Source organism: Cupressus sempervirens, chromosome 10 (assembly GCF_028749045.1).
Source record: "Cupressus sempervirens isolate cs-2001-9-10 chromosome 10, ASM2874904v1, whole genome shotgun sequence".
NCBI classification, from domain to species: Eukaryota; Viridiplantae; Streptophyta; class Pinopsida; order Cupressales; family Cupressaceae; genus Cupressus; species Cupressus sempervirens.
Genome location: NC_143127.1, coordinates 817,479,286 through 817,502,240, shown reverse-complemented (window position 1 = coordinate 817,502,240; position 22,955 = coordinate 817,479,286). Strand labels below are relative to the sequence as shown.

The following is a 22,955-nucleotide window of genomic DNA, read 5'->3' as shown; positions in this document are numbered from 1 at the left end:
CGTTCTCTTGATCGCCATTTCTATCAGCTACATAGGTGTTTACCACCTTTAGTTATGGTAATGTCTCCAGGAGCTCTGCCACTCATACTGGTATAGTGGCTTGTAACATTTGTTGTATGATGTTTTCTTCGGATGTTGATCATAGGGTTGTACTAACAATGTCAGGTGACCAATCCATTCTTTTGTTGCTCGTTCAATGTCCTTGCTCACTTCCTTCAATCTCTCTTTCCATGTGCGAGGGTAAAGATGCGTGGCTGTTTTTGCCTACAACCTTCTGATTGCTAGGACTTCTTCCTCTGGATGTGTGACATATATTATGTTCACTTGCTTTCCCTTGGGACAATCAGCATCCTCTTGGTTTTTTGGACTACATCGTTTGAAAAGCATGCTTTTTCCACCTTACTCACTCAAATAGTCTCACGCAAAGTGGCCCCACTCATCGCATCTACGGCATTGTATCATCGGAAGTCCTTTCACATTGTATTGGATGTGGCTTCTTGGTTTGTTAATGTTGTTATTATTGCTTCCTCATCAGTTGATATAGAGGCAATAGAATTTATCAATCTTGGTGTTGTGGTGGGTGGCATTGCCTATTCTCCCTGGGTGAAGAGCACTCGAGGGCTACTCGCCTTTATGTTGTAGGGGCACTCCTTACTGGAGTGTCTTATTACTTGGCAGATGTCACGGAAAGATTTCTTCAAAAATTGGCCTCGGGAAGTCCTTCATTTTTGCAATCGATGCACCACAATTCCTTGCCCTCCTTTGTTTCCTTCTCTCCTCACATCTCTTTGATTTTTCACATTGTATCCTTCTGGAGTGTCTATATGGTCTGGGACTCCCCCTCAAGGTATCCATCATAACACTCATCATTGCTGATTTTCTTCTTCCCTCTAGATCTCTTATTCACGCTATCAATATCTATCACCCACCTGTAAGCCTTTATGTAAGACGACAAGGGTACCACCTTTATTTTTTTTCAAATGAACAAAGTCAATCTCTCGATGAGTCATTTTTTCTTCAAGCCATTTGTTGGCTCATTATCTAACTTGTCAATGAGTTCCTTCCACCTATGATGGTAAGGTCCATCCAATCTCATATTTCACCTGGCAAGTATTATAATTTTTCACTACCACTTCGCCATGATCACAAAATAATTTGAATTCTATTTGAAATGCTTGATTCAATTATTCCAAGTTGTTTTGGGGCCTATTAGCAAGACTATGTACTAGTCAATTGCTACTCCTTGTAAGGTAGCAAGGAAAGCCTTCATCCAATATTCCTAGTCATCTTAGTTGTCAAGCACGTTTTACAATGGCAGGTCAGGTCCTCCAATCCATCCACACTAAATTTGGCAAGTGTATGTTTTTGTGGGGTGTTCAATATTTTTCTCCTATGTTAGCACTATATGCGGTGTTAGACTCATGTGGATCGGCTGCTACTCACATCCTTGTGTTTCTCTTACACCTTCAAGCATGCACAAGTCTTCTTCCCCCACCTCTATCGTATATGCCTTGGTATCCTCCCCTACAGTGTGAGTACTTCCTCCTCCCCGACATTTCTAGTTCTACTCTCCCCATTCTCCGCTCTTCTATTTAGTGAGATTTCCAATGCCCGCAAGGTACTTTCAAACAAGTCGGCTACCTCTCCTTCAATATTTCTCTCCTCGTTATTGTCTTCCTCAAAGTGTATAGATGGTTTGGTTGATACCAAGTCACCCTTCCAACTATTTGTGTCAAACCCTTCTTCTACCCAAGGAATGCCCAGTACTGGTAGTTCTCTCACAACCTCTTCCCACTTTGATCTCATGGGTTGTGTTCCACCTTCAATGTTCATACAAGTACAATTTTGTTTGCAAGGACTGAGACATTTTTTTGCTAGTTATTACAACCATTGTTGCCTCTCAATCTATTCTTCAATCTACAGGGACCTCCTTACTGCAATTTCTACTTTTGTTTCTATTTGTGTCTCTTCCCTCGTATGTCACCTTTTGTCCTTATTTAGCAGAAGGGGAATTAATTATTGGAGTTGGAGTTGTGGCACCTACTTGTGTCACATGACTCCTCTATTCATATTGTTGTAGTATTTGTTACCCTACAATGTTCCCTCTCTTGCCTCACATTGTTCTTGGAAAACTAGAAAATGTGAAAGTCAATAATCTTGGAAGGCTACTCAAGACATCACAAGGGTGCTCGTCGAAAGTTCCGCACGTACTGTGTTAGTCAGGACCGCTCTCTTGAGCCTCCCTCTATACACAAAACGTCCCTCACCTACACTAGATCCTATGTCAATTGGTCTTCTTAGGTCACTTCATCATTGTCCATCACTATCAGTTAACACTACTTGTTGGTTGAAGGTGATGAAGGGTGTTCCCCTTAATACCACAAACACACGACAGAAAATAGAGAAACAAAAGAATTTTGCAAGAACTCAAAATGGGCTTATTATCTCCAAAAGAATGGAATTACAAATTTCTGAAATACAATATGCAAAGCCACATGGGCACCTTCCTTACAATATTCTGCAAGATAGAGTTGCAAACCACCACCCAAAACTACCCTCGACAACCTACAGGCCTTCCTTATATAGGTGTTTTCCACTACCCAGGAAGGTTCTAAACACATAGACCTAACTCTTGAGGCCGACCAACCTAAAATTATATTATTTTATTACATTTTGTTACATAGAATCAGCTCAAGACAATTTACAAATTACATTTCCAAGCAGCCCAACTTTTGGAGACCATAACTTACAAACTATTGTCCTAATTAGCTATTATAACCCTTTTTTGGAAATGGAAACTCCTCTTCTACAACTATTTATAGCGCAAGCGTCCATTAACAGAGGTTTGACCTCGTTTCAAAGCCATTTAGGCCTTTAAAACTAAGCCTGAAGTTTTTATACCAAAATTTCATACCTTGTACTAAAAATCTGCAATAACTTCACCAATACATAAAATATGGCAATGAAACTCGTTTGGCAGGCTAATATATACTAGATGGACCTCCACCTATGAAATTAGAACATTATGAGCTCATATGACCAACTTACTAAATAGTAAGCTTCCACAAATAGTAACTTTGCACTGAACTATGCACTAAAATGACCAGTATTGAAAAGACAGAAATAGAAATATTTTTGTGTGATGCAAGATTGCCCTTACACCTAGGATACTCCTACATCAAAAGGTGTGACCCATTATTCCTCCATCTTGCCTATTTTGACTTCCTTAGACCTCCAGATTCGAAGTAGGCAATAAAGCCAAAATGTTAGTTACCTAACTATAAATGTATTGTTTCGTACAATGCAACAATAATCATTCAAATAGTCATGAATAAGTATAACTCATAAATGGCATAACATGAACAACCAAAGATATCACAAAATAACAGAGTACAATAGGTAACAGATTTATAGATCTTTTCATAGCATAGTATTTCCCTACAATCCACAACACCATGAGTTGTTCTAACCTCCAACAAATAATGCTTGGCAATCGATTAAGTTGGCCAACCGTCGACAACTAACACCGCGTTTTGGAACAAGGTTTTATTATACTCTTGGATTTACTAAAAAAAGTGTTATTTTGATTACAAATAGCATAATACGCCTCTACACACTAAAAATGCTCCAATTACTAACAAAATATAAATGAAAGAGAAACAAAGAAACAAACAAGCTAATTTAATTTGCTTTACAACAAAATCTTATTCTAGTGAGAAAAGTGGAGAGCAATTATGCAAAGTAATATGATAGCATGAAGATTAATCTTAGCCTTTAGACAGAAAAATTATGGTCTAGGTTCAATGTACAAAATGCATTCTCTAGAATGAATTTGCTGCAAAACTCACTACAGAGTAGGACAAATAGGTTCAAATGGGTACAATCAAACCCTTTAAGTTACCATTAAGGCACATAAGAATAGAAAAGGTCTACCAAGCAAGATAAGAAACAAAAGAACCAAGGAGAGAAGAAGAAAGATCAAAAATATGCTAATATGTTACATCCCAATTTTCGACCCAATTTACAATGTTCATATAGCCGTTGAGGTTCACATGAAGTCAGTTGATAGTTAAATTTTATATAATCCTATGAAATGGTAAGATGGTTAGTCATTATAATTTTATATAACATGCTAATTGATTATTTATCATGAATTCATGGAATTGAAAAGGCGGTTAGCCGTTATGATTATTTATAATTAATAACTTGTTATGGTAATACGATTTAACTGTGGAAAATTTCCTTGTCGAGAGCACGTCAAAGGGGTGGAAGCATTGTTAGAAAAGAATTGGGCACAAGAGCATCACCATCACTAGGCAAATGGTTATGAATCATGAATTACCATGGTTGACGACCTAACGATTGCATAACAAGATACACACATTAGACACACATGAGCTATTAGATAAACATTAAAAATATTAATGATCTTAACTTAATTAAAGTACATACCTTTATTGGATTATGGTTGACATTTCCATCACTTCATTATAATAAATATTTATGTGTGTGCACATAGATATAAAAATTAAAATGACACCATAGTATTATTTTTATACAAGATTTTATCTATTTAATCCGTACATTTAAATGCATGTACAAGAAGATAAAATAATCTTCCAGATGAAACATGTATTTAGATATACATATTTAAAAGGTATGACCTTGGATAAACATTTAATATGGTGTCATCTTAATAAAAAAATATTTACGAGCAAGTAAACAAATATGCTTATAATTTATCCTTTTGATATATAACCTTCAAGTTCTTTTTCATATTTATGTTTTTCCTTATAAGAGGCTGAAATGTACACTTGGCATATGATATCAGTGAGTCAAAAAGACAAATCTTTTAACTGCTCAAAAGTACGACTTCTTGGAAGCCTTTGGTATTTTTGAATGCCTCCTTATTTATGGAAGTCGGGTGAGGCCAAAGAGATATTCTTTCCCACGATTTTACCTCTGCTCTCTTACGATTATTTCCTGCTTTTAGCCTTATGTTGCAAGTGATTCAGACTAGTTGTAATCCATATCTACTCTGAGTTTTGCATTGGGATTGCTCACATCTAAGGAACCAATTGCTTAGAATTAAGCCAAGGCTCATGTCTTCTTTTATATACCAGTCGGAAGAGCAGAGAAAATGAGACTTCTGCATTGTTACATCCACTTCCCTCCTTTTATCTCATTATTCTTATTTGCTACGTTTGGTTGGAGGATAAACCAAGTCATAGTCTTATCTAATATAACCTCTGCATTGGATACATAACTCAAAGGAGCCGACTATTCAGAAATCAAACCGAACTCATACTTTTGTGATCAGGTTATGTGGTTTGTGTTTCCCTTTCGTATTGCTTTATTTATGCATTTGAAATTGCAAATGTAAGAATTAATCGATGTCTCACTATTGACTGTATATCGACTTGAGTATTCGATCAATCATTTTCTCCCTGAGTTAAGTCTAAGTTAAATGTAATGTTATGCCAAGATGTCTCTTTTTTCCAATCGGATTCCATTATCAATCTGTTGATCTGTAAATTCTTGAGAAGAAGTTCTCGTGTGATAGGAATTGTATTATGACAATATGGAACCATATTATTCTTTCACCAGCTGAAGCTCAGTGAAGGAGTTGAATTACTCTGAGATTTAACGCCTAGGACTCACCCGGCTGAATAGCCAAGACAAAGGGTGAAAAGATGAGAGAGAATCTGCCTGAACATGAAATATGAATCTGAAGAGAATAATAAATTTATTACATTTTAAAAAAATATTTAATAGCGCATGCATGTCCAATTCATTCTCTGTTGTCAAGTCGAGTGGTGTGATTAAGTACCAAAATGCTCAGTGGTTGACCACGTGTTCTATGTCTATTCCGAGTGGGAGGGCCTTTCTAGTTAGAGAAAGTGTGGGGATAAGTTTGTTGGGAGGTTAAGCCCTTGACAATGTTTCCCCTCTCCACAAGATGTCAAGACGTGTATTAGATAAAGATAAGTTGAACATTCAAACATTTATTGGTAATAGGAATTTTTACTTTTATGATATTTATAAAAGTAGAAGATATGATGGATTAATTTATATCATTGAATTTAGTTATTTCCTTTGATAAAAGCAACCTTTCTTGTCAATGTAATTAGATCGGTTGACCTTCCAACTGAATATGGAATATATCTATAGGATTGTTATTTCAGTCTTTCATTTATAAAAATACTGATTATGAGCCTATCTTCTAATCTTATGTTATTGCCACAATTAGCAATAGGAAGAAAAGGAATGAAACTGAGGTATCTGACACCCCAAATGATACAGTGGTATCTAATGTCCTAAATGATAAAGTGGTATTTGATGCTCTAAATGATAGTGGTATCTGACGCTCCAAATGATACAGTGGCATCTAATGCCCTAAATGATCCAATGGTAATTGATGCCCTAATTGATACAGTGGTATTTGATGCCCTAAATGAAACATTGGTATTTGTCATTACGATAAAGTAGTATAGCTATTTGTTCCTTAAGAGGTATTTTATGGACTAACCTGGGTTTTACAAAAGCATCCCTAGATGGTTTTCAGTTTTGAATTCTACAGTATGTAGATTTTAAATTCCTTGGTAAATTCATTGATGGTGTTTTCAATTGTTAATTATGAAATTTCCGTTTAACTGATTGTAACCGTTAATCTCATTTACATGAACGTAACTGATATAACTGTTTTCCTATGAAAATGAAGTAATAACTGTATTTCTTTGATATGTTAGTTGTTAGTTAAGACCTGAAAAATGTGGATGTTACATAATACAAAAGCAAGCAATCAAACCTCTTCATCAAAGGTGAACAACCTAAGAAAAAGAAGGCCAAGTGTTCTTACTATAAAAGGTCCGATCGTGATAAATATTAGTGTTTAAAGAAACAAATAGATCACCTTTCATATCAAGAAAGGAACAGTATCAAGATGAATGACTTAAACAATGTTCATCAGAAGGATCTTCTAGGGACACAAACAAAAGCAAGGGGAGAGGAAAGGGTAAGACACTAGTTGTTGCTTCTTCTCAATCAAATTCTTGAATAATTCACTCAGATCTTTGCACCACATAGCTTCTTCAAAAGATGATTTCACCTCTTTAGAAGTATGTTCTATGCCTACCATACTAATGGGTGATGATATTCTTGTTAAAGTGCACAACTGAGGGCATGTTGATGTGGGTGAAGGAACATTTGAGGATGTCATTTCTATTCCATCTTTAGCAGATAATCTCCTATAACTTTATTAGATCACTCACTTTGGTTCAGACAAGCGAGTTGAGATCGCACAGATTAGTGCTAATTAGCAAAATGCATAATGGGCCTAGTATTCTTGTGGGAAAATAAAATAGCAATCCAGATTATACTAATTTTCTCACTTTTTTCCTGGCTCTCCCTTGACAATCTTAGTCATGCAAATGAGCTGAGTCGTTTGTGGCATTAGCAATTTGGGCATTTGAACTACCATTACCAGCAATAGCTCAATCAACAAGAAATGGTTTCAAGGTTGCCTTCTATTTGGTTTTCTGATGGAGTTTTCCAAGGATGGATTCTTAGTAAGCATCCTAAAAGGACCCAAAAGGATATATGATAAAGTAAAGCATGGAGAATACACAATTATTGGAGCAGTACATAGAGACTTGGCAGGACCATTTCCAAAGCCATCTTTGAGTAGGGCTAGATATGTATTGGCATTTATTAAAGACTTTTCTGTATACAAATGAGTTTACTTTCTCAAACAAAAGTCTAGGCTCTTTGAAAATCTTCTGGACTTCAAAGCTTTTGTGTAAAAACAATATGGGAAGTTCATCAAGATTTTGTGTTGTAATGTCCTATACTGGGACTTTACTTGATTTACCCTAAAATTCCCAACTAGAGTTTAGATTGTGCTTGGAAATGGAAATTTAAATTAGCCTGTGTTATATACCTTATTGGGAGGCTATTGATTTCTAGTGATTAAGATACATTACTATGCATTAAGTCATATTAAACTAAGAAACAATTAACGATTCATAATACATCTAACAATTAACATACCTGAGCCCTAATTCTTTACTTCCCTTCTAATCATCAACCCTAAGGACGAAGAATCACTTTTCATAGGGCAGTTGGAAACTAATCTACAAATAGGCTCCCTCAAGGTTTTGGGAACCCATTTGCATACCCATCTCAGGATTGGACTTCTCCCCCATTGCTTCAAAATGCATGTCTTTTCCCCATCTTGAGACTTATCTACCTTGTGAAGATAACAGAACCAACCTATCCTCTTATGGGGCAAGAGAGAATGATTAACAAATAGGCTACGACTGTACTAGATAGAATCTGATTTTACTATTATAACTGATGTTAAAGCTACAATACATATATGCTAGACCATATAGGCTCCTTATTCCTAATTGCATTCTAATACAGTATTCTATAAATCAGTATTCATGCATAGATAGGTTACAACATACTAATTTTCGATCACACAATGCTTTCCAGCAATATAATATGATTTATCTCCTTTGATGGGTCGTAATTATATAATTATTGATCTTTCCATTTTCCAAACCAATGGTGTTTTACTGAATGTGTTTAAAGTCTCTTTTATATGCGATGAGGAGATGTGGACATGAAGAGTTCCACTCTTAAACCATTTAAGAGGCATATCTTTTCTTAAACACACCATTTCATAGTAGATCAATTTGTTTACTTCAATCACACCTCTTCATAACTTATTGCTATTCCATCAAAATTGCTACCATTTGCTCCATTATAATAATCGCTGACTATTATTGGTGATGATATGATTGTGTGGACAGTATTACAGCATGAAATTCAAGATTAATATAACTTTTTGGACCACTGACTTCTTCATTAACAAGTCTTGCTGAGTGGTAATAATAGATGCCTTATCTTAGGCTTGTTCATGAGTGTATTGGGGTTAATCGAATCTCGAAAAGGGAGAAGGCGTTATGGATACCTCCAAAGGAGGGATGGATCAAAATTAATTTTGATGGGGCTGCAAGGGGCAACCCAGGTGTATCAGGGTGTGGATGTGTGGCAAGAGACCACAAAGGCAATATAATTGCATTTACAGCCAAAAGATTGCCGGACGAAACAAATAATATTGCAAAATGTTTAGCTGCCAAGGAAGCTTTGGGATTATGAGTAAAAATTGGAGGTCAACGTATACATTTGGAAGGTGATTCAGAAATCATCAATGGTATCAAGAAAGGAAAGATGGAAGCATGGTATTTGGATCAAAGTATATGACAAATCAAGGAGTTGTTGCTGGACTTTGAGGACTTTGAAGTTTCCCACTGTTACAGGGAAGCAAATAAAGTGGCAGATCGGCTAGTCAATTTAGGTGCCAATTCAACATTGGGTCCTCAATATGTAATTTGTAAGGACTTCCGCCACCTTGGAGAGTAAATGAAGAAAGGAAATTAGATGAACATTAGTGTAAATATCCCACTCATGGTACCACAATTTGATGTCTGAAACATTATGATTTACACTCACGAGGAATTAACCACCCCAAGGTAAGTAGAATTGATCATGATATCAAAGCATCCCTCATTCGTGTCAAAGAAGTGTATGGTTGGCTTTGGTACATTTTCCAAAGAGTTCCGAGGATGTTAAATTCAAGCGGAAGTTAAGAAAAGGTCATTGTTTTTCACAGAGACAAAAATGGAGGCGAATTTTGCTCTTGGTTCGAATTCGCAAATTCAAACTTATGAAGGTCGGATTTCTCTGGAGGGACAAAAACACATCTTTGTTATTAAGGACCCAAGCTTTATGAAGGGTGTTCAATTGCTTTTTGGGCCAAATTATTTGGACGATTTCTTGAAGAGGCAGTCCAATCTGGACGTGGCCTCTCTGTTTGTGGCGCTTGCTCTATTGGTGGGGGGATCAAAAGATGAATTTCGAATGATGGTTGCTGCAAGCATTGACAGGCAATGGCTTCTGGGACTAGACAAAATCATTGAACAAGCGGTTTTGGGGGTGGGAATTGAAATGGGCACCGAACCCTAGCGATTGATTGGCGGAGGGGATTCCTCTATCCAACCGTTGGTGGTTTGGCCGTCTTCAAACCCGCAGGGAGTGCATGCCCCAAAAACTGTCGAGGGATGGAAATTGATCCTGGATTACATGGCTAAGAACCTTTGGGAGCCAAAGGAGGAGGGGCACGATTTTATGAAGGCAACGGCGAGGAAAAGCACTTTGGCCCCTGGACAAAAAATCCACCATCAGATTGTGAAGAAATCTCAACTGAATGAAGGGGTGTCAACTACAGAGGGGATGTGGGTTGATGCTTCTTTGCTGCCAGAGGAGGGAAAAGGCAAGGGAAAGAAGCGCAGGATGGGGCTAGGACTATCGGTGGAGGATGATCATGCTACCCCAACATTTACTCGCGAGGAAGTGGCCAACTGGTTCAAGGTGTAGCTAGCGATGGAGATGGTGGCACTGTTTCTTAGGTTAATGTATGGATGGGTGTAGGTAGTTTTAGAGTGTTAATACTCTTTTTTGGATTATATTTACCTAATGTTTTATGTAGGGGGAAGGGTAGCTTCAAATGTAAGGCTTGATGCCATGCCGATATAATGTACTCTTTTTATCAATATTAATACAAACCAATATTACCAATTAAAAAGAAAATAGATGCCTTATGCACCGAAATCCAAAATTAATTTAAATTCAAATAGTACATCACTATGACTAATACAATCATTCTTCGTTAATCACTCCAATCATTATCTTAACAATAGATTATGATTAGTTGATAGTCGTTGGTCTATACTTCTTAATTGTTATTCCTTGTCAATTCATGTAATCTGATGTTTATGACATCTCTTTTAATCAGATTATGCCTCAAGTCTGATTTGGTCAATCACTGTCATAAGATCTTCGATATCTAATTGATAAGCACAAGGCTCGCTTGGTAGCAAAAGGTTCTCCCAAGTTCCTGCGATTGACTATTTTGAGACTCTTGCACAAGTTGCTAAGATGAATTGCATCTAACTTGTCCCAGATATAGTTAAAGCATCTCAATGGGATGTTCATTAAATCAGTGTGAAGAGTGTCTTTCTTAATGGTGATCTTCAGGAGGGAATCCAAATGGATTGGCCGTAGGGGTTTGTTCAAGATCCTTCACTAGTGTCCTAACTTTGAAAATCTCTTCATAGCCTCAAACAGGTTCCTTGACCTTGGTATGCCAAGATGGACTCATTCTTTCCAACAATTGATTTCACTTGATGTCATTCTCATTCAAACTTACACATTCTACAACAAGATTAACACTCACATTTTGGTTCTCTATGTTGATGACTAGTTGATCACAAGAAGTCACTCATCCACTAGGTAGGTAGCAAAAACTACTCTACATGATAAAAAAATTAAGCCTAACTTGTGTCTCATGCATTATTTCTTGGGTATTGAGATTGCTTAATTGCCTTCAAACTTCCTTTGGCAACCTAAGTATGCATTTGATATGTTCTATAGATTTCGAATGGCTAATTGTAAGCTTGAACTAACTCCAATTTTTCTTGGGGTCAAACTTGAGGCTAAGTTCTCTTCACCCTTGGTTGATGGCAATTTATGCGGATGGCTTATGTCAAGTCTCATCCACTTGACTCATAAGACCAAACATTTCATATATTGTGGTCATGGTCAATCGTTTCATATAGGAACCACATGAGTTGCATTAGAAAGAAGCTAGGCAAATCCTCCACTATATTTAGAACACTCCCATTTATGGAGTTCAATATGCAACAAGTTTGGATATTGACTTGGTGAGATATAAAAATCAATGTAACATGGGGACTCGCACCCCCCTCCCAAACCTCGAAGTACTCGTCCCCAAGACATCCCCACACTAGGTACTTGAGTACCCAAGTACCCCCTCCTCTGCCATTCCGCAACCATGCCACCGCTGGGATAGGTACATGAATTTTGATTTTTGGATGTTACTATTGGGTATGTAATATATTACTACGTTGAATGCTCAATGGTTTTAGTTCATGTTACAATTTTTCTATATTCAAGTATTTTAAATTGGTATGTTCTACTACAACATCATTTCATAACTAGCATTTCAAGTTCCATATGTATTCTATACAACACCCCTCCCTTCCTTCCCCGTCCTCCCCTTGTCGCCATCCCTTGGTTGTCCCCCGTCGTCCCAAAAATGAGGCTTATTTTTCCCCATCCTGGAAACTCGTCACAGCGTCTCGCCACCCGACATACCCTTGTACTGGTGTTGCATGAATAAAAATTCAAATTGGGCTAGTGATTCTCGAGATTGTAGGTCTACTTCAAGGTATTGCTTCTCACTTGCTTCTGATCATTTTGTTGGCCGAGCAAGTAGTCCACAATTTCTCTTTTATCTACAGTGTTTGTGTACCGAGGAGCAGTTAATGTCACCAGTAAGGCTATTTGGTTTCTAAATATTCTAGCTAAGTTTGGTTACCAGTTAGGAAGCCTACAATCATCTTTTGTGATAATCAAAGTACCATACAGATCTCAAGATATCCAGTTCATCATCAAATGACAAAACACATTGAGATGCATATGCACTACATGCAATATTATTATACAAGGAAGCAAACAATGGACATCCTCACAGAACCCTTCACCAAAAGCAAGTTCCTTCATTTGTGAGATTTCCTTGGGATGCAATAGGTGTCTATTTCAAAAGGGGCTCCTTAGTCTTTCATTCTATCTCTATAACTTTTGGAAGGGGGGCATTTTTTCTCTCTGTTTAGGGGGGTTGTCCCTCTTATTGGGGGATAATCATTTCATCACTTAGCCCACAAGAGGCAGGAACATCCAATCAACACCACATCCACCTCTTGGGTAATCAATTCATCAGTTAGCCCACAAGAGACAAGAACATTCAATCAGGACTAGATCCATCTCTTAGGGTAATCAATTCATCACTTAGCCTACAAGAGGAAGGACTGTCCAACTAGGACTAGATCCATCTCTTGGGGTAATCTATCTTGCTTCTTATCCCACAAGCAGCATAAATTTAGAATATTTTTTCAATTTGTCATATTTTTGTTACTGAGTTATAAAATGCTAAAATGTCTTCTTCCTCTCATACTACTAAGCATATATAATTTAGCATTCATAATTGTCTTGTATGCTGTGATTATCATTATTTCGACTCTTTTGTTTCTCAGATCTATTAGATTTCCACATTCCATGAAAATGAGATTTTTAATTTTTGGATTTGATCGTGTAGAGTTTTTCTTTTACCATCAACGTTTTAGATCATACTACATGATCCATCATCAGGATGCAAAAGAACATGAAGAACAAAAAATGATAGGTTGCAGATCTAGCAGACCACATAAATGTTTTTTTTATTTTGAGGTCAGAGTCTTGTCTTGTCACCTTTGTACCTTTTTCTCTCTCCTCACTCCCCGCCCACCCCCCCCCCTGTTATCTTTATGTGGTTTGCTAGATCTGCAACCTATCATTTTTTGTTCTTCATGTTATCTTGCATCCTAATGATGGATCATGTAGTATGATCTGAAACATTGATGGTTAAAAAAACTCCACACAATCAAATCCAGAAATTAAAAATCTCTCTCTTTTGTTTCTACTTTTCAATTTTAAAACTTCACATACTAAATTTGACATATTGCATTAACAATATTACAGAAATCTTCTGAATACCAATTCGGGTTCGCGAATGTACTGTAATTCTGCAATTTTTTTTCCCTTTGGCCTCATTGGAGCAAGGATTTGCACTCTCATTCACAAGGACACTGGAGTGTCATTAGTGTCTTTCCTTATTCTCGAAGCTACTGTTAAGTCCCAACTTCCTGGGATGGTTTTTTTTTTGTTTGTTTCTAATTTGTTCAAGAGGATGGGATAAGTGGTTCGTACATCCCATTCGCTCTATTTCTTTTCCCCACACCGATGAAGATTCCTTCTTGTTTCTAGGCCATGATTTCATTTCCTTTACAAACAAAAAGGGGCTCAGCAGTATTTTATATTGAGGAGCGTCCTTCTTGACATAACCCTCAAGCTTACTTATTATAATTCTATAACCTTTTATATCTAACCCTCAAGTTGGCAATCTTATGAGATAGATTGGTCACAGAATATTGACTAGGTCAATTTGCATCAGGCCTACTTCACGGATCCTCTTCCATTTCTTTCAAATACTTTTGTTGCAAAATTATATGATATCTTCCACTCTTCATATGAACATCTGGGGTTGTCTTTACATCAGTTACCAGCATTTCCAAATGCATAAGTTATAAATCAAAATATTCCTGGCCTCCAACAAAGTTGTTTTACTATAAAGAGGGTGTTGCAGTCATTCCTGGTTTTTAGTGGATGGTGTTTGTCTTTACTTTTGCCTCTTTCACAGATTTTTCTATCCTAAATCTTGTTTTTTATTACAAAGAGACACATCATTTTTATATGTTAAGAGAATTTTTCTTCATAAGATTCCCAATAAAATGTTTCTATGAACTTTTACATTGGTCAAGGGATATCTGTAACTTTACCTCACATTCCTTGGTTTTAGAATCTAATTTTCAACCAAGCACTTCTAAACCAATTTCAATCCTTTTAAGTCCATTTCTTTCAGAAATTTTGTTTCAAATACATCCTTTTTCATTTGGCTCTCCATTTAATGGAAATTGTGGAATTAACAGCTCATCTTTGGTATAGTGTAATTTTCTTTTGTTTCACTTTCTAGAGCCCTTAATGCTCTTTGACTAAGTTGCATTAACCACAGTCTGTCTCTCGGGCTGGCAGGAATGATGCTCTTATACCACTTGTAGTGTCCCTTTAGGGATTGCCCTAAAATCTTGCCTTTCAATATGCTGTTAAAATTTAGGCAGATCTCACTTTACACTGATTCACTTGTTGGATGCTAGTCACTGCTCTTTGGATGAATGCTTATGCTGATTGGATCGATCTCCTTCATCAAATGGAGTTCTTATATTTTCTTTCCTTAATGCCTGGTCTTGCTCACTGGTCTTGCTCATCTTCACAATCTGCTCTTAAAATCTGAAAAATATTATTTTATTGCTGCTCCTCTTTTTTGAACTTCCCTTCCTCATCTCCAACTTTCCTTGCAAAAACCATCATTTTGCAATGGTCAATGGTCACAACATTTCACAATTACCACACTTTGAATAAATAACGACCCTTCATCATTGCTGCCTCTTTGGAAGTTACTTCCTTATTCTCTTCCCTTTCCTCTCTTCTTCCACTAATCCTTTCATAATTCCTATGCACCTTTCATGCTTTCTCCCTATCAAATTTATCCACATTATCTCACTATATACTTAAGACTTTTATTAGATATAATTAAATATATAATTTTAATATCTCCGTTACTCAGCCAATTTTATATATATATATGTATCATGTCAACAAATAAAATGAAGTAAAACATTAAGGATAACGCTCAAACTAACACATCAACACTCCCTCTTAGTTTTGGAAGGATAACACATGAAAAATAAGACACAATTTGATGTGAACTATCTCAAGAAGTCTTTGATTAGAAGACTTATTTTACATGATATCATATGGTATTGGCCTATCAGAATGTTAACACATGACATTCACCAAATACACTTTTGATATCAGTGACATGAGCACTGGCTTATCAGAACATCAATCGAATGATATTCACCAAGTACTCTTGAGTAATGGTGTCCAGAATATCAACATTTGATATTCACCATATACTCAATAAGGCAATGGTTTGTAGAATATCAACATACGATATTTACCATTGCTATCACATTTGAGTATTAGTCTCCAGAATATCAACATATGATATTCACCAAATACTCTTTGAGTAATGGCCTCCAGAATGAGATGTAAGATATTCACCAAGTACTGTGAGTAATGGTCTCCTGAATATCAAATCGTATGATATTCACCACATGCTCTATGTAATGGCCTCTAGAACATCAATTCAAACAACATTCACCATAAAATGTTTATAAGGTATGTGCACACGCATTCTCATAATGCATACCATATAAACATCTACCATTTAAAGTATAATCTATCATGATCTACATAGACATCGTAAGATATCCATCATAATAGAAAATTAAGTTATTGTAAGATTGTCACCTTTCAATAACTTCTACAAATATAAGTGACATCATTTGAAAGTAGTCACTTCCTCGTGATGTACACAAGGGAGAGGCCCATTAAAATCATAGTCACTCACAAAGACTTTGAACTCCCTCTTAATATCAATCATCTAAGCTCTTCATTCAAGATTGCCTTTGAAGAAGTATCAGATTCCCTATTCCTGCAATAACATTCTCAGAAGAAAAATCAAAGCACATGACTCTTATAGTATGTATCAAAAAAACAACCAAATAAATGTGATTTAAAAATAGATTTATAAAAGATATATTACAATAATTTGGTATTCTAAGACTCTTATCTTAGAAATTGTAACCATGCCAAGTTCACTTTGAAGTCACTTCACATTTATTTCACAGTTTGATGAAGATGATAAGAAAAATAGAGAACTCCCTCTTAGTCCAATATTTCACACATGTTATGGATATTTTGAAGTTCTTTTAGAATAGATATCTCTCTTAATCTATATCCGGATTGCTGATTTTGGCAAAGGGTGCTTGATGTTTCAGTTTATCAGGGCAATGAGATGCTAAGTAACCGACATTGTCACATCTAAAGCATTGTATTTTAGAGTAGTCCATATGTTTCCTTTTTCCATTGAATTTAGGTTTCTTCTTTTTATTGACTTGGGCTGTGAAAACCTGAACATCACATCCAATAGACATATCATCTTGAGACATTAACATACCCTCCTCTTGTATACAATCAGCCTTTAGTCAAGCAAGGTTAGGAAGTTTGGAACGAGCGCATACTCCTTGTCTAAAGGTTTTCTATGATGGTGGCAGTCCCTTTAAAGCAATCATGGTTAATTCTATCTCATCATAGATTTGCCCGATCGTAGAAAGAAGTTGGTTCCTTAGTTCAGTTATCTTCATGAAATATGAAGCGGCAGATTCTCCTTTGTTCATCTTAATGTTGCAGAGATTGTCTTTCAGAGCTAGAAGTCTAGTGGTATTGTGTATATCAAACATTTCTTGAAGTGCTTTAAACATTTAATATGTTGTGTCTAGCTCTGAGATGATTGGAAGTAAATGGTTTCTAACACCGTCCACAATTAACTTCATGGCTTTGGTGTTATCGCTTTCCCACTTTTCCAATTCATTACTTCCTTTGGGTGGTGATTCGGATTTTTCAATGAATTGTTTTAACCCGTTCTCTTTCAAGGTTAACTTCATTCACAATTTCCATCCCACAAAATCCGAATCGCCCTTGAGCCTATCTTCTAGCCTCATACCGCTCATCATTTTGCAAATGTGAGATTTAAGAAAACTTGATTGCTCTTAGATAAATCTGATTATGATCGTCTCTTAACCTAGCTCTGATAGCACGTTAAATTTGATAATCAGATTTATCCAAATTATCTCACTATTTACTTAAAGACTTTTAATAGATATAATTAAATATATAAAGTCTTATATATATTGATCTTGATTGGAACTTTACACAAAGAGACCTTGCTTATCTTTATCCTGATTTTGTAGACCACAGGTTATGAGCCCACTCACTCGGTACTTTAAGAAAATTTACTTGATTTTGTATGGTCTGACTTTCATATGATTATCTGACATGGAGTTATTGACAACCAGTCCTGACAGACTGGAGTCAGTTGTAAACGCTTGTATGATCACTGTTGCATTTGATGTAAAGGAAAGCTGTACCACACTGTTGACCAGTAGTCAAAGACTTTAACAGTCATGATGTATATGTTCGATCTTTATCAATACAAAGAAAATTCGTTGACCTTTGATTTGATTGGGTGAAGACTAAAAGCTTTATCAACACTTGAGGATGACGTAATTCAATATGTTCGGTGTAATGAAAGCGTGTTTGGATGTTATCTGAATTCCGTAGTTGACATTTTGCTGGGCAAGGAAGTATTCACATGAGGACTGAGTCATGTCCCCAATGGGACGTGACTCCACATTGGAGTCACATCCCATTGGGCACGTGACTCCCGATGGGACTTAAAACATAACCTTACTTTGGCGATGATTTACTTACTCATAAGCAATATGAAATGATCCTAGATTGAATATGACACTCAGTCAATTTAATATATAAATATATACATATATATATATTCGATTATATACATATCTCATGTCAACAAATAAAATAAAGTAAAACATTAAGGATGTTTTATATCCTTATCAAACTAACACATCAACAAATGGTCACAACATTTCACAATTACCACGCTTTGAATGAGTCACGAACCTTCATCATTGCTGCCCTTTTGGAAGTTACTTCCTTATTCTCTTCCCTTTCCTCTCTTCTTCCATTAATCCTTCCATAATTCCTATGCACCTTTCTTGCTTTCTCCCTATCAAATGAACTCTTCTCCCTTTTATATCTTATGTTTGAGGGAGTCACAACTCTTCATGTCATGCCTCTTGACCTTTCATTAAACTTAATTAAGTTGTAATTATATTATATTTTTTGTTTTTTGGTTTTATTTTTTTTATTAAATACTATTTCAATAAGGGAGTATTACAGAATCAGCTCCAAACTTCCACCAGAAGGATCCATAATCAAGATGCAATAGTGACGGTCAAAAATTACTATATAAACCAATGAATTAACTTCTATACGGTTCATTGCATTGGAATCATCATCCAATAGAACACTACAATTCGCTACAAAACTCACAATAGAAGTGAGGACATGTGAACTGATGTTAAGGTCCATTAAAGATTTGTAAAGTTACCTGAGGAATACATAGCCTGTTGATTCTTCTGCAGATTTTCGGCTGTGAGCAGTGACAAACCCTTGTGACTTGCAGTGAATGTGGCAATGCTCTAGCAGTGCTGTGGAATTGCCAAAAATAAAGTCTACACTGCCTTCAACGTAGCAATCTCTCAAATAGTGATTCCCATAATGTAGATAAGCAGTGTCCTGCAAAACAAATGCATTAAAAGCACTTCATGTGTATGATCATAAGCAGTGTCCTGCAAAACAAATGGATTAAAAGCACTTCATGTGTATGATCATACATATGTCTGAAAAAAATAAATTGCAGCATTTTTCCTGTAAAACTGAACACATATAGATACCTGCCACCCCAGAAATCTGCAGCTGTAGAAAGCACACCTGTCAGCTGTCACACGAATGGCCACAGCTTGACCTGAACCCTATAATAATAGCAGCCAAAGGAATCAGAGCACATAATTGTATATTTTTTTATCCTATTGCAAACAGTTTCGTTGATAAAGAGGATTAATAAAGTATTTAATCTTATATTAATGGTCATTTAGGCATATTTAGTTCATTATTTAGTTTTTAAAATAACAAGGTAACATTCATGTCAGCCTTTTAGCAAGTTTCTATTTCATTCTCAGTTACTCTCTATATAAGGAGACTACATCTCCATTTGTAATTACTCATTTATGAATACTGAAATTTTGTAACATGGCATCAGAACGAGTCAATAGGCTTCTTTAAGATTTGGCAAATTATTAAAAGGAAAACTCACAGCCCTTTTGTTGTGGAATTTATTCTAAGGGATTTTTAATCATTTTTTATGAAAAAAATTTGCACATTCATTGGGAGATTTGAGGACTTTTTGCTGGAAATTGCGAGCCTAATTGACGGTTTTCGCTGTGTGATTTCTTGATTTGAGCAAAAGTTTACGAATTTTATGGGTTGCATGTACTTCCATGTGCTTGCATGTGAGTTGCATGTTGCTTTCATGTGTTGTTTTTCGTGCAAAATATTTTCATTTTTTTACCCCATTTTTACCATGCAAGTCTTGTATTTTCCCACGTGAAGGTTTTTTTGGTGGATTTTCTAATATTTTTCCAGAAAATAAAATAGTGCTCGAGTTTTTTATCTTTTTTAAATCTCCTTAAAAAGATTTTGGATGGGTTTTTCAAAAAACCATTTCTCAAAAAAAATTGGGTTGCTTTTATATATTTTGTCCATGAAAAAATATTGTGGGTTTAGTGCAATTTTTTGCCTCAAAAACTGTTTTGTAAAAGAATTTTACCGGTTTTCCTCAAAAACAAAGTTTTGTATTCTGGTCTATCTCAGATTTTGTGTTGAGTTTTGATTGTTTAAACCCTCAAAAATCATTTCTGGTTTTGATCAATTTTTCTCCTTGATATTCATGTTTGGTTTTCTAGTTGTTTTGGATTGTACCTAGATTTTCTAGAAAAGTGGTTTGCACATAAGGGTTTAATGATTATTGCACAAAATCGCGGTTTTAGGTTTTAGCAGCTGATCTCAGAGGGATAGCTTTGTTACCCAGCATCAGGTTGGACAGATTCTTGGTCATTAACATTTTGTAGATCTGAGGGTCTCAGCTGTAACAGAATGTTCTAATGAGAAGGGGTTATCCTTCTTTGTATTCGTGAACAAAAGAGATTGCGTCTTTTATAGGGTAGTCAGTAAAATGACCATTATGGGAGGGCAATAAAGTATTTAATATTATATTAATGGTCATTTAGACATACTTACTTAGTTTTTCAATAACATAGAAACATTCTTCTTGCATTTTAGAAATTTAATATTTTGTTCTCAGTTATTCTCTATATAAGGAGACCACAATCTCCATTTGTAATTTACTCATTTAAAAATAATTAAATGTCATAACACAAATCATGTCCAATCAATCCCATATCATAATTCCAATTATACATTTAAAAAGAGCATATAAATAAACTGAAATAATCTATAACATTACATGCATGGAATGAAAGGCCAACTGAAACAGCCCAAAAGAAAACAATATCCAGCAAGTTTAATAGGCATCCAATCCAGCTTTCAAGTATTCCTAAGATTTCCATAAAAGATGCATGAATTGGCATTTCTTATTAGACTGCAGTCAAAAATAGTGTGGCACTATCAAAAAAGTTCTTATACTATAGCTGCTGAAACAAAAAAAATTATATGTATAGTAGTTCGAGAAAATCAGCAGAGCAAACATACAGCACAACTCATTTGTTTTTTATGTGATTGTCATTTAACAAACAGCAACCATAAACTTCAAATTGTTCAAAAATGACTTCATATAACAATGGACAAGAAATGAAAACAAATAAATTGCCTTCTCTTATGAAACAGAATGATGAAATATTTAACCTTAGTAAATAACTTATGAAAATAAATGCTGGTTGTATTGCTTCCTTCATTGTTCAAAAGGATATAATCAACAGACTTAAAGGAAATATTACAGATGATCAGATACAAAGTTATATGTCAGATAAGAAAAAATCTTGGTCTGATAAATCAATGACTACTTGGTGCCTATCAACCACCAACAGTAGCTCCCAGTTAATTGATATTTACCACCCTTTCCTACAAAATCGTGGCAGAAAGATCCTGAAAACATCTCATAACTTCTAAACTGGATGTGTGTTGTCAAATCAGAGAGATACCAACAGACGATAGGCTATAATTTTAGTAAATAGTCCCCTTCACTATTTGTTCTGAATAGCATTCTGTTTATAAGTGTAACCTCTTGAGTTTTCTTACTCTTCCAATGGAATGTCAGAAACCATTCTGGAAGTTTGTTATATGCACGGGAGGTCTGAAATGGACATGATTATCTTCTAGTCAAAACTTGTAGGAAGAAGGAAAGCCATCACCACTGTCAGATTACACCAAGAAACTGTAACCATAACTTAGAGAAAAATGAGTCAAAAGTGGATGCTCATACCTGTGGTGAAGAATTTTCAAATGTAATTCCCTCAGCTATAAAATCGTGTCCTTCTACAATCATAGTACCACATCCAAAAGTTCCTGTACCTATCACACGTGCTGCCTGCATGAAAAGCATGTACAATAAAAATGTTGCACAAGTTCCCTAGTTCTGACATGAATAAATATGTGCAGGTAAAAGTTATTGATTTAATCCAGATAAAATAGTATAAAGTACTCAAGGATACCACTTCTAATTGTCCAAGCTCACACAATATAGCATTATCAATTTGATCAAAAAAATACTTCCAGTGGAACTGGAATACATGAAATAAAAATTTGATGAGATGAAAACATAACAATTAATAGGTTCAACAGGATAAAAATCGGGCCAAAAAAACATATTTTATTATCCAAAAATATCTGAAATTTGAAGCACAAGTGGGAATCATGAAAGCTGCCCACAAAATAAACTACAGTATACTCCATAATAATTCTTATTTGAAAGAAACAAATACAAATCTGGCTTCAAACTTGCAATGCAAAAACTCCTTGAATGAGTTTGCCTTCCTCACTCAATTTTGTTATCATCCTGATGGATCACACAGTATGATCCAAAACACTCAGTTATCCTGATGATGGATCACTGGGTAACCCAGATTGTTGATACTAAAATCTACCATACAGCCTTTTCCAAAAACTGTATTATTTATTGATGTTTATTGTGAAATCTTTATGTTAATAATTTATCATTTTAATTTTTAGTTAATAAATGAGCTTTGCAAAACTGCAGGCGAAGCAGTAATTTCAGATGCATTTCCAAGCATACCAAATCAAATTCATTAGATCAATCTATAAAATCTCTCCAGTGAAATGAAAAAAGTTTGAAACCAAAAAATATCTAAAACTTTTAAATGAACCAAAACACATTAGAAAACTCATTGGTAGTTAAAAAAATCGTAGGGAAATCATAAAAACAAAACATCCCTATGACAGTACCCAGTTCAAATTACTGTCAACCTAAGTAACTTTACTGTCAGGTTTTCCCAAGTAATCACAACCTGCCATGTTTATCATGCCATTTCTCAAGCTTTTCAAGAAGTACTTTTAACTTGTTAATATACATATTATTATGTTAAATTTAACAAACAAAGATACAAAGAAAAGATAGTCCAGACATT

The 22,955-nt window shown here is 35.5% G+C and overlaps 1 protein-coding gene across 3 annotated transcripts in view; it reads right to left on the bottom strand.

Moving 5' to 3' along the window:
• Nucleotides 1-22,955, bottom strand: part of LOC149536449 (pectinesterase 31-like) — a 76,866-nt gene that overhangs the window by 11,603 nt on the left and 42,308 nt on the right. For all 3 annotated transcript variants that reach the window (XM_089805404.1, XM_089805405.1, XM_089805403.1), the window contains exons 3-5: nt 21,794-21,898; nt 19,191-19,268; nt 18,845-19,032 (exon numbers count right to left, since the gene is read on the bottom strand). In XM_089805404.1, coding sequence (XP_089661530.1) covers nt 18,845-19,032; nt 19,191-19,268; nt 21,794-21,898 — 371 coding nt within the window. The remainder of the gene's footprint in view (nt 1-18,844; nt 19,033-19,190; nt 19,269-21,793; nt 21,899-22,955) is intronic.